Source organism: Schistocerca cancellata, chromosome 1 (assembly GCF_023864275.1).
Source record: "Schistocerca cancellata isolate TAMUIC-IGC-003103 chromosome 1, iqSchCanc2.1, whole genome shotgun sequence".
Taxonomy (NCBI): Eukaryota; Metazoa; Arthropoda; class Insecta; order Orthoptera; family Acrididae; genus Schistocerca; species Schistocerca cancellata.
In genome coordinates this window covers 1,089,169,406-1,089,186,612 of record NC_064626.1, presented here as the reverse complement: position 1 = coordinate 1,089,186,612, position 17,207 = coordinate 1,089,169,406, and the positions used below count along the sequence as shown (strand labels likewise).

General features: G+C 42.4%; 1 protein-coding gene across 1 annotated transcript in view; it reads left to right on the top strand.

Moving 5' to 3' along the window:
* Positions 1–17,207, top strand: part of LOC126091307 (uncharacterized) — a 579,675-nt gene that overhangs the window by 462,285 nt on the left and 100,183 nt on the right. Inside the window, exon 3 of the mRNA XM_049907051.1 lies at positions 14,332–14,403. Within this exon, the coding sequence (XP_049763008.1) occupies positions 14,332–14,403 (72 nt within the window). The remainder of the gene's footprint in view (positions 1–14,331; positions 14,404–17,207) is intronic.

Sequence of the window (17,207 nt, the reverse complement as noted above, 5' to 3'; positions counted from 1 at the left end):
GTAGCTTAACCGTAATCCTACTTTTTTATTCATTATTAAACCTACTCCTGCATTACCCCTATTTGATTTTGTATTTATAACCCTGTATTCACCTGACCAAAAGTCTTGTTCCTCCTGCCACCGAACTTCACTAATTCCCACTATATCTAACTTTAACCTATCCATTTCCCTTTTTAAATTTTCTAACCTACCTGCCCGATTAAGGGATCTGAGATTCCACGCCCCGATCCGTAGAACGCCAGTTTTCTTTCTCCTGATAAAGACGTCCTCCTGAGTGGTCCTCGCTCCGGAATATTTTACCCAAGAAGACGCCATCATGTGCTGATATGTCTGTAATAAAGTGGTAGCGGGAGCTCCAGACCAGGTGAGAGGAAACGCAGATCAGAAAATCTTAAGTAATTACTTTTTTATATAAAAAATCTCTCCGTGATCTGTTTGATAATCTAAACATATCAAAACTTTATCGTTATAGATCCCTCTGATGATGCCTTAGAGCCGGGGGGCATTTGCTGAGCGGTCTAAGGCGCTGCAGTCATGGACTGTGCGACTGATCCCGGCGGAGTTTCGAGTCCTCCCTCGGGCATGGGTGTGTGTGTGTTTGTCCTTGAGATAATTTAGGTTAAGTCGTGTGTAAGCTTAGGGACTGATAACCTTAGCAGTTAAGTCCCATAAGATTTCACACATCTTTTAACATTTTTTGATGCCTTAGAACAAGAAAAATAAATTAAGTGACAGTAGGGAAAAGGTGTTTTATTTACAAAACAATGAAAGTGAACCGTTTTAATCGACTTAAGTACGGAATGCTAAAAGCTGTATAAAGTTCTCATCGATAGTATCTAAGAATCTGTAAGAACCACTGACGGCACTACGACGAAGAATCAAATCGAACCCCCCCCCCCCCCCCCGCCGCCACCGCCTCTTATCCACACACACACACACACACACACACACACACACACTGCTCTTCTGCTCTTACTCCTTCTGCTTTGAAATATTTCTAAATTTACTTCCAACTCTAAAATATGTCTTTGTGCTGCATTTTACGCGTTCACGTTGCGACGCTTTAATTTTTTAAATTTCTTTATTCCGGCGTCAATGGTTTCTTTTAGAAATAGTCTAAAAACTGTTTTGTTGTCAATCTATTTTCATTCATATGTCCAAAAAGTATGTTTGGTTTTAGTTATTTTTCTGATATTTTTTCTATACTTTGATATACATACACGTACATAGATACAGAACCATCGTTCTAAAATCGGAACAGGTGGACAAACAGAAATTTAAAGAAGATGGGAGAGAGGGAGGCTATGTTATTAACATGAAAGCCATTTTGTAAGCTGCGATATATCAAAGAGATACAATGCTACACGAGAAAAGAATTGGTTCTTTCCATCTGAGCGTAACTTCATTCATTCTCGAGTTATGACTGATGTCTCTTCGTTAGAGGTGACATGAAAGCTGATGACGTTAAAATAACCAGATCACAATGATATCGTCCTGATAATAGGAAAGAGGAGAATCCGTGTTATCGGATTTCGACCAGAGTCAGCCAGACAGAGACCACCCGTTAATCGCTATGCGGTGTGCGGGCTTTCAAATAACTACGCACCCTCCGACTCAACGTTGAAATATTAAAAGTCTTGGCTGGTTTCGTTGTCTAGGGGCTGGGATACGTAGTTGCCGCATTACAGGCCAAATACTGCTGAGTCTACAGTATACGATAAGAATACACACATGAATCGATTGTTCGAAGTTCCTATCACTCGGCAATTGCGAATTTTGAACGTAACATAGACGTTTATAAATGAAAGATTGCAGTTAAATAAAATCTGTAGGTACTATCTTAACGACTTTAAATGATGAGTACGATAATAGAAGTACTTCTGAGAATGTGGTATACTTATTGGTGTCGATGGTATAGCAATTAAATAAAATATAAGTTGAATAAAAATATAAGTTGAACAACAGGGAAACAATAGATTTCTACTGCACGTAATATGCTATGAACAACAACATAGCTCGCGAGATATTCACTTCTAAACGCACACTACGTCTTCACTGTAGAAGCCACGGAAATCTCACAAGTGCACAAGTCGGCACTCTGAAGTATTTCTATCTGCCGCGACCACGCCAAACCGCTCCACTCTCCAAGTCCTTACCGCGACTGTGCGTCCGTCGCGCCGTCGCGTGCAGTACTTCTCGTGTCCTGTGCGACTCTCCCTACCCCGTGTCCTCTCCGGGAACTCGCTTCCATCGAGTCTCCCCATTCACGAGCACTGTGATTGGCTAGAGCGCTCGCGCCTTGTCTTCATGCCAACGCACAGTCACAAACATATTGAAACACATTCGAAATACCGGATTTACATTTAAATGAATTGAAATTAAATAAATATTTCCACGGCTTGACCATTAACACGCTCTAACATACATTATAAAATACATAAGCAATTAAATAACCATAGATCAAAAGAAAAGAAGCAAAAGGTAGGGAAGGTGCCTAATGTCTCTGTGCTTTCTAAAACACAGTAAATATTTAACCAATTTCTTCATGAATAGTATACATCGCATATAAACAAAGATATAGATGAATAAATATATTTATAGGCATGCTGCTATCGTTTCATAGTGTAACTGTGGAGTACTTATGGCCTGACGCGATCGACAGTAATCGGCCACTTTGACCTCCAATAACTGATGTACTATTCAAGTTACATGCCTGTAATTCGTACCAATTTCGGTTTACACTAATAGCTTTCTAAAGACACGTGGATCGACGGAATCAGATGAAGCGTTTGGATCTTGGAAGCCCGTTGCTGGGTGTTACTTACATAATTTATCGTCAGATACTAAACTTTAAACTAATAGAGATATTGAAAATCTGATTACACCATCAGAATCGTCGTGCAAATAATAGTAATGTACATGTTTCTTTTTGAGGTATCTTGATTCTTCTGGCTACTATTAACTTCTGTACGAACTGTGAAATGTCTGTCATTAAGGTTTCACAAACTCCGCCATCTTTGGCACTCCCGGCGTGTCTCTCTCATTGACACAAAGCGCCGTCCTCGTCACAGCCACGCGGCTGGACCATGTGCTGGGGCTACCCCTCTCGTCCGGCTAACGTTTGCCACCACTAGTTTGCTGCCGGGCCCCGGCTTTGACGAGCGTCGTGTGCGGCCGCCCCAATTCCGAACATATAATATTTCCAGGGCGCCACAACTCGACCGTTACCTCACAGGTGGTTAAACGGCTCGCGAAATTCCGTGAAACTGACTGTGTCGCGACGAAGACTGGACGATCAAAAACCGTTGCGGACCAGGCAACGTCAACCTCTGTTCTGAAATCCATTAGTAAGATTTTAGAGCGTAGTACTCGCCACACAAGGGAGTAAACTGGCATCAGGTGTGTATCAATAATGAAAATTTTGGCCACATAAAAATCATAGACTTAGGGAGCACCTCACCGAGAACTCTCCAGATAGTAGGGTTCAGTTTGCAGAATGAGTGACACGCAAACTGGACGAAAAACTTCGTTTCAACTTTTACGTACTGTTGGGCTCTTCATCATTTAGGGTACACTATTAGGATCCTGGTATCTGCATTTTGTTCAGAACGAGGCTATATGAAGTTTTTTTTTGCTATGGTTTTATGGCGCAATACTGCTACGGTCATAGGCGCCCATTCTGTGGCTTAGTCAAGGGTAAAAAACCGAATTTCAAATGAACAGCAATGGGAGCGAAACTCAAGAAGGAGGGAAACTAAGAAAAGCTTAGGAAACTGCTGTTGAAGGCGGGTTGTTTTCCCCGGAAAAGAGCTTCAAATGATCTACGAGGCAGTCTTTGCCGCTGTATCGGCTGCCTCGTTTACGCGGTTGCCAACATGCCCTGGGAGCCAGAGAAATGCTACAGAGACGCCTCCCAGCTATAAGAAGCGGCTGCCATGACGGATCATTCAGCGTTTCATCGTTACTTCTTCATTTCCTGGCTGCCTTTTTTTGTCGTCACTATACTGATTACTTTGATGTGACCCGCCACGAATTCCTCTCCTGCACTAACCTTTCATATCAAAGTAGTACTTGGACCCTACGTCATAAAGTATTAGCTGTATGTATTCCAATCTCTGCCTTCACCTACGGTTTATACCCTCCGCGGTTGCCTCTAGTACCTGGAGGTTTCCCCTGATGACTTAACACATATCCTGTCTCTTCTCGTTGTCAATGTTTTCCATGTGGCGCTGTCCTCGCCCGTTCTAAGGAGAATCTCTTGATTCCTTATCCTAACAGTCCACCTTCTTTTTTTCAGTATTCTTCTATAGCACTACATCTCAAATGCTCCGATTCTCTTCTTATCCGGCTTTACCACGGTCCATGTCTCACTACCATTCAATGCTCTACTGCAAACGTACCTCCCTCAAATTAAGATATATTGTATGTTTGATACTAGTGGACTTCTCTCGACCAGGAATGCCCTTTTTGTCACTGCTAGCTTACTTTTTATATCCTCACTGCTCCCTCCGTCATACGTTATTTTGCTGCCTAGGTAGGAGAATTCCTTAACTTCATCTACATCGTGACCGCCAATTTTAGTGCATAGTTTCTCGTTATACTGATTTCTACTATTTCTGATTACTTTTTTCTCCCTCCGGTTTACCCGGTTTACCCTGTAAACATTAGAGAGTTCATTCCATTCAACAGATCCTGTAATTGGTCTTTGACTCGGGACAGTAATGTCATCAGCGAATCTTATCACTGTCATCCCTTCAACCTGAATTTTAATCCCATCCTTGAAACTTACTTTTAGTTTCCTTATTGCTTATTAGTATCTATAGTTTGTGCAGTAAAGGCGAAAGGCTGCATCGCGCTTTTTAATACAGCCCTTGGTTCTTGGCAATTCCGTCTTACTGTTCCCTTGATTCTTGTGCATATTGTATTTACCCACCTTTCCCTAGAGACTGCCCCTATTTTTCTCAAAACTTCAAACGTCTTACAGCATTTTGCATTGTCGAACGCGTTTTTTTTGGATCGACACTTCCTGTGAGCGTATCTTGTTTTTTCTTCAGTCTTGCTTCCATTATCAAACGCAAAGTCAGAACGGCCTCTCTGGTGCCTTTACCTTTCCTAAAGCCAAATTATTCTTGTCGCCAGCTTGCATGCTTGAGATGTTAATGATGCGATAATTTTTGAATCTATCAGGCCTTGCCGTCTACGGAATTGAGTGAACAATGTTTTCCTGAACGTCTGTTGTTACGTATCCGTTCTCACAGATTCTACACAAACCTGAGTAGTCCTCCGGTTGCAATTTTCCCAAATGCTTTTAGAAATTCCGATGAAATGTTATCCATCGCTTCTGCTTTATTTGATCTTTCTAAATCTACATGGATACTCTAAAAATCACATTTAAGTGCCTGGCAGAGGGTTCATCGAACCACCTTCTCAATTCTCTATTGTTACAACCCTCGTACAGAACGAACACCTATATCTTCCCGTACAGCTCTGATTTCCCTTTTTTTATCATGGTGGTCGTTTCTCCCTATGTAGCTCGGTGTCAACAAAATATTTTCGAATTCGGAGGAGAAAGTTGGTGACTGAAATTTCGTGAGAAGATTCCGCAGCAAAGAAAAACGCCTTTGTTTTAATGATGTCCATCCCAAATCCTGTATCATTTCAGTGACACTTTTTCCCCTATTTCGCGATGATACAAAAAGTGCTGCCCTACTTTGACCTTTGTCGATGTACTCCGTCAGTCCTATCTGATAAGGATCCGACACGACGCAGCAGTATTCTAAAAGACGACGAACAGGCGTAGTATAGGCAGTCTATTAGATCTGCTAGATTTTCTAAGTGTTCTTCCAATAAAACATAGTCTTTGGTTTGCCTTCCCCACAACATTTTATATGTGTTCTTTCCACTTTAAATTGTTTGTAATTGTAATTCCTAGGTATTTAGTTGAATTTGTGGCCTTTAGATTTGACTACTTTATCGTCTAACACTATTTACAATTTGTACAGAAAGCAGAGTGCAGTTATAAGAGTCGAGGGGCATGAAAGGGAAGCAGTGGTTGGGAAGGGAGTGAGAGACGGTTGTAGCCTCTCCCGATGTTATTCAATCTGTATATTGAGCAAGCAGTAAAGGAAAGAAAAGGAAAATTCGGAGTAGGTATTAAAATCCATGGAGAAGAAATAAAAACTTTGAGGTTCGCCGATGACATTGTAATCCTCTCAGAGACAGCAAAGGACTTGGAAGAACAGTTGAACGGAATGGACAGTGTCTTGAAAGGAGGATATAAGATGAACATCAACAAAAGCAAAACGAGGATAATGGAATGTAGTCGAATTAAGTCGGGTGATGCTGAGGGAATTAGATTAGGAAATAAGACACTTAAAGGAGTAAAGGAGTTTTGCTATTTGGGGAGCAAAATAACTGATGATGGTCGAAGTAGAGAGGACATAAAATGTAGACTGGTAATGACAAGGAAAGCGTTTCTGAAGAAGAAAAAGTTGTTAACATTGAGTATAGATTTAAGTGTCAGGAAGTCTTTTGTGAAAGTATTTGTATGGAGTGTAGCCATGTATGGAAGTGAAACATGGACGATAAATAGTTTAGACAAGAAGAGAATAGAAGCTTTCGAAATGTGGTGCTACAGAAGAATGCTGAAGATTACATGGGTAGATCGCATATCTAATGAGGAGGTATTGAATAGAATTGGGGAGAAGAGGAGCTTGTGGCACAACTTGACTAGAAGAAGGGATCGGTTGGTAGGACATGTTCTGAGACATCGAGGGATCACCAATTTAGTATTGGATTGCAACGCGGAGGGTAAAAATCTTAGAGGGAGACCAAGAGATGAATACACTAAGCAGATTCAGAAGGATGTAGGTTGCAGTAGGTACTGGGAGATGAAGGAGCTTGTACGGGATAGAGTAGCATGGAGAGCAGCATCAAACCAGTCTCAGGACTGAAGAACACAACAACAACAACATCAGCACAACTTTGAGTTCTGACATTTTTCAGACTGTTCACCAAAGTTTCTCCCTCTTTTTGGGTGTACTATTGTTCTTTTGCCACTCGACATAACTATTTCTTCGGACACTGTTTTTAACAACGTAAACAATGCAGCTCCATTAAGTATTTCCTCCTCCTTGGAGTATTGACTACTTGTTGCCAACCTAACGAAGTATAGGTTCAAAACCAACTTCTAGCCATGGTGTTTGTATCTTGTGTATGTATGGGGGAGAGAGAGAGGGAGAGAGAGAGAGAGAGAGAGAGAAACTGAAGAGTGTTTTTTATGTTGGGGGGGGGGGGGGCGGAGGGTTGGCGGTGTGAATTGTATGGTGTTTGATATGAATGTACTAGCTGCTGGCGAGTTTTTGAACGCTTTGGTGAAGTTGATTTGTGTTGTAATGGCGACCGGAACAGTCGCGGGGTTGAAATAACGGAAAACGCGGCGGGACCCACGAACAACAACACAACAGAGAGGACGGACACGACCATCGACAGCAACAAAACGAGACAACAGAGTCAAGAAAACCTAACTAGACAACCAAGTCCACTCGTAAACAAAACACGAAAGTAAATACGCTGTCTAAGGCGAGGCGATGTGTCAAAAGGCATACACAATGTTAGACTGCCAGGCTGAGCGAGAGGCAGGCGCTTAACTACTCTTGTCAGGGACGCCGCTATTTGCCGCTCCAACCACGTGTTCCACTGTGGCGCCCTCACGCTTGAAGCGGGCCAGGAGGCGCGCGCAACCACAGCTTACGGCGCGATGGTGCAGTGATGTGGGGGTGAGTGTAAAGATGTTGGGTGGTATTATTATTATATTGGATGGTATAATTATATTAATCCTCTTTGGGGGCTTTATTCTATTATTTTATGTATTAGCGTAAACAATGAATTGCTTGGCATGTGTACTTGATCACTGAACAGGGTTATCCTCTCTGCTTTGGTTTCCTGTATGTGGTGATTTTCTTGCAGCGTTAGGAGGTGTTTTTATTGTTGATTCTAATTATTTTCATCTCTTCTCTAGTGGTTGGTTCGTGGTCATGTTCTCTTAGGTGTTCCGCAAATGTGGGTTCGTTTGCCCCATATTTCCAGGCTCTCGTGTGTTCTTTGTATTTGATATCGAATGCCCTACCTGTTTGTCCTACGTATCTGCCTTCAGAAGTGTTACACTGTAGTTGACATATTCCTGCTTTTTGGTATATATCTCTGTTTTTTATCAGTTTTGGAGTGTGTGCTGTTGTGTATGCTATGTTTATTCCCTACTGCCAAGACGCTCCACAACTACGTCGTTCATAAAAATAACTCGCTCAGTATCTCGGTTGATGGATGATTATAAACACATGACTGTGGGAGTGGGAGGACCGGTCCCATTTAAGAATACAGTATAACAACACCCTTATTTACCGCAACATAATAACATAATAACACGGCACACTGGTATCAGCTTATATATTCGGACGGTTCTTAGCCCGTAAATTTTATTTAAATAAAATGTAACAATGAAGTCGAAAACTGAAACTGACAATATATTAAATTTATTGTTCAGAGACAACGGCGATTAGCCTGTGACATATAACACACAATAAATAAAAGCGTAAATTCTTAAGAAAATTAGAACATGTATGTATGAATGCCTCAACGTAAAACAAAATCACCCTTGCAACGTAAACAAATAGGTAAATTTCAGTTTCAAAAATATCTCAATTCTGTAAAAAAGTTGTTCATCACAAAGATACAACCAATCCCTTGTCAAGGGGCCTTGAAGGCTGACCCAGTTTCACAGCACTTAAACCAACATATCTTAAACAAAACAGAAAAAAAATCCTTCAAACAGCATTTTTAGTTTGTCTGTGCTGCAGCCTGGTGGGCCCAGCAGAATCAATATCCTTCATTTCTTCTTACGTAAAATAGTATTATTTACAACTACAAATTTTTCTTAAGGAAGGTGCTTTCTGTTCAACACTGTGTCACTGCAATGCAGTGCCTTGAGAGAGCGTAGGCCCCACTGACAGCGCCAGACGGCAGCAACAAGCAAGGCAGATTCGGACACCACACAGACGGACAAGTTGCATTCTATAACATAAGGAAGAACCAATAAATTTATAGCCAAGCGTTGTGGCTCTTGTGAAGCCGACAACATTTTACTCAGCACTAATCTAAGATAGCAAATATTGAACTGACCGGTCACAGGAAACAGTCATTTCAGTAAATCCCATGTAGACCACATTTTGCCTCGTATAGACAAACTTTCAGACAAGGAGATGATATTTAATTATGACTAGTCGGCTTTTACTTTTCCTTTCTGCAGAAGCACAGTGCAAGTGGACAGCATATTAGTGTTTAATTAAACAACTCAAGTTACAAAAGTACTGGGCGATTGAGAGGCTCGATTACTTAAGTAACACCGAATACCGGTATCGTGCTGCGAACAGATTTGAAATTTGCAGTGTTTGTGCTGACATCTCCCAGATTGATTGCAGTTTAAGAATCACTAACAGAACTATAGAAGCTTAGCGTTTTTCACTAGCTTCACGTTAAAACATTTTAAATGGTAAGTGCCTTGCACGACCACAGGAAACTCATTTTAAAAGCACAAAAAACTGATTGAAATATACATAGCAGTACAGAAGGGCCAGAACTCGGGCACTACTAAACCAGAAAGCAAAGTAGTGCAATCACAACATGGCACGTTTCCAACAGAAAAATAACTGCCAGCAACTTGGTATTTCGGAGCACGGAACTTCAAACGGCTCACCCTCTAGAAAGGATGCCGTCCGCAACAGCAGCATGAGGGTTGGAGATACTGCGAGATGTCACTGGACAGGACAGTCACACCCAGGCCTAACCACACACGGTAAGCAACGGCTTCCACTGCGGACGCTAACAATTGCAGTTCCCCTAGGCTAACGTGGCCTCGCGCCCCGGCCCACTCTGCTATGTCGCTCCTCCGCGGCCCTGCACTGCTCCAGGTCTGACTGCTCTCTGCAACCACCGCAGCCGTACCACGCTCTGTATACGAGAGTACTGCCCTCTGTCGAACGTGATCGTAACTCCCTCTAACGTAGCTGGAAACCGTCCTGCCAACCCGTTTCTTTTTTTCTTTATTGTAATTTCAACACCTTATACAAGGTAGGTCGGCAGCGACAATACTAAGCCGCTCTTCTGCCACAGATAGTACAAGCGGAACATTGTAAGACATAGAAAAACAAAACAAAACGATGGACAAAAACAGTAGACACACTAGGTACACTACTGGCCATTAAAATTGCTACAACACGAAGATGACGTGGTACAGACGCGAAATTTAACCGACAGGAAGAAGGTGCTGTGATATGCAAATGACTAGCTTTTCAGAGCATTCACACAAGGTTGGCGCCGGTGGCGACACCTACAACGTGATGAAATCAGGAAAGTTTCCAACCGATTTCTCATACACAAACAGCAGTTGACCGGCGTTGCCTGGTGAAACGTTGTTGTGATGCCTCGTGTAAGGAGGAGAAATGCGTGCCATCACGTTTCCGACTTTGATAAAGGTCGCATTGTAAGCTATCGCGATTGCGGTTTATCGTATCGGGACATTGCTGCTCGCGTTGGTCGAGATCCTATGACTGTTAGCAGAGTATGGAATCGGTGGGTTCAGGAGGGTAATACGCAATGCAGTGCTGGATCCCAACGACCTCGTATCACTAGCAGTCGAGATGACAGGCATCTTATCCCCATGGCTGTAACGGATCGTGCAGCCACGTCTCGATCCCTGAGTCAACAGATGGGGACGTTTGCAAGACAACAACCATTTGCACGTACAGTTCGACGACGTTTGCAACAGCATGGACTATCAGCTCGGATACCATGGCTGCGGTTACCCTTGACGATGCATCACTGACAGGAGCGCCTGCGATGGTGTAATCAACGACGAACTTGGGTGCACGAATGGCAAAACGTCATTTTTTCGGATGAATCCAGGTTCTGTTTACAGCATCATGATGGTCGCATACGTGTTTGGCGACATGGCGGTGAACGCACATTGGAAGCGTGTATTCGTCATCGCCATACTGGCGTATCACCAGGCGTGATGGTATGGGGTGCCATTGGTTACACGTCTCTGTCACCTCTTGTTCGCAATAACGGCACTTTGAACAGTGGACGTTACATTTCAGATGTGTTACGACCCGTGGCTCTACCCTTCATTCGATCCCTGCGAAACCATACCATTTCAGCAGAATAATGCACGACCGCATGTTGCAGGTCCTGTACGGCCCTTTCTGGATACAGAAAATGTTCGACTGCTGCCTCGCCATCTCTCACCAACTGAAAACGTCTGGTCAATGGTGGCCGAGCAACTGGCTCGTTACAATACGCCAGTCACTACTCTTGATGAACTGTGGTATCGTGTTGAAGCTGCATTGGCAGCTGTACCTGTACACGCCATCCAAGCTCTGTTTGACTCAATGCCCAGGCCAGAGGTGGTTGTTCTGAGTACTGATTTCTCAGGATCTATGCACACAAACTGCGTGAAAATGTAACCACATGTCAGTTCTAGCAGAATATATTTGTCCAATGAATACCCGTTTATCATCTGCATTTCTTCTTGGTGTATCAATTTTAATGGCCAGTAGTCTAAAAAACATGGAGCCGTTCACAGGCGTAGTAAAATAAAAAACGTTCAGCACTGGTACATGAACACAGATGACTGAAATGACACACGTGAACGATGGAGTGTGGGTGGTGAAACACTAAAGCACTAATACGGTAGCACTCACAAAAAACCGATGGCGATGATCTCCAACGCGTGAATGTTCACTGTATGTGTACGAGTCTGGGGACTTGCCAAAGGGAAAAAAGTGGGTGAGGAGTTAGAGGGGAGGGTGTAGATCCCAGTGGCGGAGGAGATGGCAGAGAGAGGATGAAGGGAGGGGGTAGGGGAAGCCCAGGGGAGAGGAGGGAGGAATGGAGGAGGGAGAGAAGGGAGAGAGTGTGCCCTTGGGTAAAAGACACAGGGGGTGGAAGGGGAGGGTCAAATTTGGTAGGAGGGGTAGATGGAGGATGAGGGCATCATCAGGGAGGGGGAGTTGGCGGAAGCCACCTTGGGCGAGGGTGTGGAGAGTGGAGAGATGGAGAGTAGGTGTGACGTGGGAATACAGGTGCGGCAGCGGACGGGCGTGGGAGAGGATGGGAGAGACAAGCGGGTGAGGGGGATCAAGTTTACGGGAGGTTTAGAGGATCCGTATCTGTTCGGGGAAAAGGAGGAGGTGTGGGAACGGAATGAGGTCATACAGGATTCACGTGGGTGAGGGGAGGCGGATGCGATAGGCGAGGCGGAACGTATGGTGTTCTGGGATTTGAAGGGATTTGTAAAACGTAGGAGGGGTGGAGATCCAGGCGGGATGGGCGTAGCAGAGGATAGGGTGGATGAAGGATTTATAGGTGTGGAGGAATGGTGGAGGGGTCCAGACCCCATGTGCAGCCAGACCTGCCAACCCGTCTTAGCACGCTCCATTTAAACTTCACGAGGCCAAGCAAGCCATGGCAAAGCAAGCTAAGGCGATAAACCGACTCAAGGCTGGCGCCAGAAATAAAGTGAAAGCGCCACGACTCATCACTTTATAAAGGTGTTAACAAGTTTAACAACGCGTACTGTCATTTGCCAGAAATATTGTTTTGACATCTTCAGCTGTTAACGAAATAAAATGGTGCTCTACGCTGGTCAACTTGTGTAGCGTAACTGCCATTGGACACATGCTCTTGGAATCTGCACGGAAAGCTTTTACGTGAGGCATAGTGCTGGAGGTCCATCCGAATCTTTTTGACCGAATAAGTAAACATGATCAAACACAGTTTTTTTGTAAATTCTTCCAGCTTTCTATCAATCCTGTTTATTAAGGATGTTATTGATGAAAAACTCTGTAGCTCAGTGAAACGCGATGTTGCCATTCTAGATACCGCTGCTGACGGAAAGTGAAATAGTCGCCGATCAGATTGTTATAGACATGTCTATGTTGATGGCGTACAACTTTTCTTTAAGATATGCACTGCTAAAAATAACTCAATAGAGTATACAGTCATTTCCACTGAATATTGTCACATTTATGGTTCCTTTGTGGCACGCCTACAGCCGAATGTAGGCTATAGAATTGGAATGGCCTTCTATCGATAATGAGAAGCGTTTAGTACTGGTGTTTAGTTCAACACACTGTAACCTTCCCGTATAAAAAATTTCCGGGTACAAAATTGACTGAGAATTGAAACTGATAAATTTTGGACGTAAGCAGCGCTATTTCATGGCCCTGTGAAATCAACCTGAATAAACTGAAAAATTATTACCTCATAATGGTGTCGCCGGATAACGCTGTCTATATATTGCTCCTATATGGCACAACTTGGTGCAATGCTGTCCTAGCTACTACTACTGAACAACATTTGTCTGAGATTTGCATTATTAGAAAAAAGCTGACTTTGCTTGTTGATACAGCTGCATAGCTTGTCCTCTGATTATTAAACAACACATGACTATGACCCGGGAAAATTTTTAAAATATTAAAATTCAACTGAATGACTGGTAAAAAGTTATGTTCTGAAAAACCTTGTTATTGAAAACATTTATGCAAACCATTACATAAAAAATTGAACATTACAAGTCTGACTTAATTAGTGTTGACAAATCATGAAAGGATTGGAACAAATTCATATTAACATCTCAGACAACAAATTTAAGTACGCGCACGGCGATGAAAAATAATAAAGTTTACTTTACACTATATGGCAATGAACTGCGCTGCATCAGCGGCGACTACTATTGCTCTTACATGGCTAGCAACTGTACTGTAGCGGTGAGCAACTACGACTTCTGCGTAACAGCGAGCTATTGCGACTGCTTCATAACAACGAACTATAGCGACTGCTCTGTAGGAGCGAGCGATTATTACTGCTGCTGACACTGCTCTGACTTGCGATTCTATTGCAGCAGAGATGTTTTTATATCGCAGGCAGCGCGTGATCAATACATTGAAATTGCGTTTGCTCCAGTAGGGTAGTGGACAGTAAACCTCATACACAATGCACCCCTTACAACACACTTTCCGACTACATGAGACAGTCTGAGTCATAAACAGACCCACCAAACCTGTACTGTTTGCTAACGGTGACCAAGGCTATTCGCGGAATCTAATGACTGCAATTAAATGCGTTTTTTTTTGCCTCATAATGTAGCACTTGACTTACTTAGGAAGTTTAGGCTGTATTATTATTATTATTATTATTATTATTATTATTATTATTTTCCTATTTCTCTTCGTCGTATCAGTTTCAGATACACAACTTTCGTCTCTTTCATTTCAGAATCGGTGCGGTGATCGTGTTCTTCCTGGAGATCACGTGGGCCATCACACTCTTCCTGCAGGTGTGCCTCAGGTTGGTTTACATTTTCTGTCTAATATTTTTGCCGATAGTTTTTGAAATTAATGTCAGGAATGGCAGAGATCTATTTCATTCTAATGAAAATAGTCAGTTGTGATCGCAAATGATGTTTATTTCATTATTGGTGACTGGTTTCAGTAGACCATCTACAGAACTGTGGGTGAACCGATTGGTGACAAGCACAGACGATAAGTAGAGCTGTTACATATGCCGGGAGCTACGAGTCGTCCATTACCGAGTCTAAATTCACATCTGTGGCCTTGGTGGTTTAGTGGGTAGAGCACTAGATTTCGGTCCTGGAGAATCCGGCTTCAATCCGTGGTGAGGGCAGGGCTTTTCACTCATTCCACGCCGTCTAGGACTGGACCAGCCTACTCAACCTGTTGTAAAATGAATACGGGGGATCTTTCCCGGAGGTAAAAGGCGGCCGAGGTGATGGTGCTGCCACCCGCTTCTTCCCAGTGCTTCGGCGAAGAAAAGCTGTACTCTTCCAACCAACAGCCCGGTCACGGGCTTATGCCACATACTTCACGTAAAACTAAAGTTTGGCACATTGTATTTCTTCTTTTTCTTAATGTGTAAAGTAAATGTAGGAAAATATATATGATATGTCCTCCTGTATAAACTGAACTTGTTCTGAATTAGAAAATGTATAGCACGTCATGTTGCAAAATAGTCCATATTTTGTTTCATATCTTACTTTCGAAATTCATTTTATGTTATGAAATTTGAGACAGTATTTCGTTTTCCCACACAATTCTGTACGATTTACAACTTTTTTGTGAGTGTACTAACATTAAGACAGGGCCTAGTCGTCATCATCGATTTCGTTCATATTTGTGGTACATCCAGAGTTTGGGCAAAAACGAAAGCGGCAGATGTGGATGCCACCGATGCTCAAGCGTTCAGAAAAAATAGCAATTTTGATAACAGTTGGATGAAACATTAGGCATTTATGTTGGCGTATTTTCCAGGCTGCGGTTGGTGCTGCGGGAAGAGTACGGTATGGTAAGTAGAAGGTCGTGGGATAGGAAATTTTAATTTTTTGTTATCAATTTTTACATTATCTACATGGCAAATAAACGGAGCTGATGCTCAATGTATTGTATGTGCTGGAACTAGGGTTGTAAAACTACCCTAGGCTGCTATAGACTCTCATAAGCAAGCGTAGTCTATGGCAGTTTTCCTATTATCCTTGGTCTGTATTTGATTATGCGTGTCTATACCAGTTTCTTTGGCGCTTCAGTGTATAAAGAGTCTCATAAACTACGTAGCATTTTTGTTCTACGTATTTATCCTCCTGTGTGTTACTTAAAAATAAACAGTATTTATATAGCCAAATTGAAACTGTCAATGATTAAATAAGATTTTATTCGAGAATTGTTGTTTTGTAACATGGAACAGAGGGAGGTTACAGTAAAAGTGAAAGACAATACCGGTTTACCACATACCGCTAGAAATCGCAGTTTCCTCAAAAACCAGGAAAATTAAAAAATAAAATAGCAAAACAAAAAAATATCAAATACCGCTTCAATACATCGTCGAGCTTATGTAAAATATGTTTCTGTTATTCATAAACAACTTTCACGCGTATCAATGATAACAGGAAGCTTTTGCTTCTGATCTTGATGATAACATTCTATTGAGCACTACATTATAACAATAATTATATAATTTGTTTATGTTTGCATTGGTAAACTGTATTTGCATCGAAAGTAACTGCTGTGGTTACATAAAAGCGCAGAAGTTACGCAATCAACTAATTTTTATTACTTAAGAAATCCAATTTATATTTTGTAAGGATATAATATACACAATGCTACCAATACTACCGGTAATCTTACCATTTATTACGTCAGTTATGTACGGTAGCAGAACTACCGAACCATAGTTTTGGTAGAGCGCAACCCCTATGTGCAGGACAACAAATTTCTTGTGTTGACTCGTGGGGGGACAAACAAATCCACAGTTACACGACGATATTTTTCAAAAAGAAGAAGAAGGACTTCCATCTGGAAGTATTAAACTGATTCCCCTCAAATGCACTTCAGTGCAGACGTCGTCTATTTTTATCATCAGCTAAAGAATTTGACCAAAAGCTTCAAAACTGCTCTTATATCGTCGGGAGAGAAAAAGAAATCACATGCCGAGAAGATTGCATCAAAGTACATTCCGTTGTACATCACCAGACCCAGACCCACATCACTGACCTCAATTTTCAGTAGGTTGGTTGGTTGGTTTGGGGAAGGAGACCAGACAGCGAGGTCATCAGTCTCATCGGATTAGGGAAGGACGGGGAAGGAAGTCGGCCGTGCCCTTTCAAAGGAACCATCCCGGCATTTGCCTGGAGCGATATAGGGAAATCACGGAAAACCTAAATCAGGATGGCCGGACGCGGGATTCAAACAATTTGCAGTAGGATTTTGGAGCATGTACTGTACTCGAACATTATGAATCACCTTTAAGAAAATGACTTACTGATACATAACCAACGCGGATTCAGAAAATATCGTTCTTGTGCAACACAGCTAGCTCTTTATTCCCATGAAGTAATGAGTGCTGTCGACAAGGGATTTCAGATCGATTCCATATTCCTAGAGTTCCAGAAGGCTTTTGATACCGTTCTTCACAAGCGACTATTAATCATTTTGCGTGCATATGAAGTTATGAATAGGAAGGTAGGGCAGAGGGTTGTTCTAATCAGAATCGACAGCAGACCAACACCGACAACAATACTTCAGGTATACATGCCGACGTCGCAAGCTGAAGATGAACAGATAGAGAAAGTGTATGAGGAT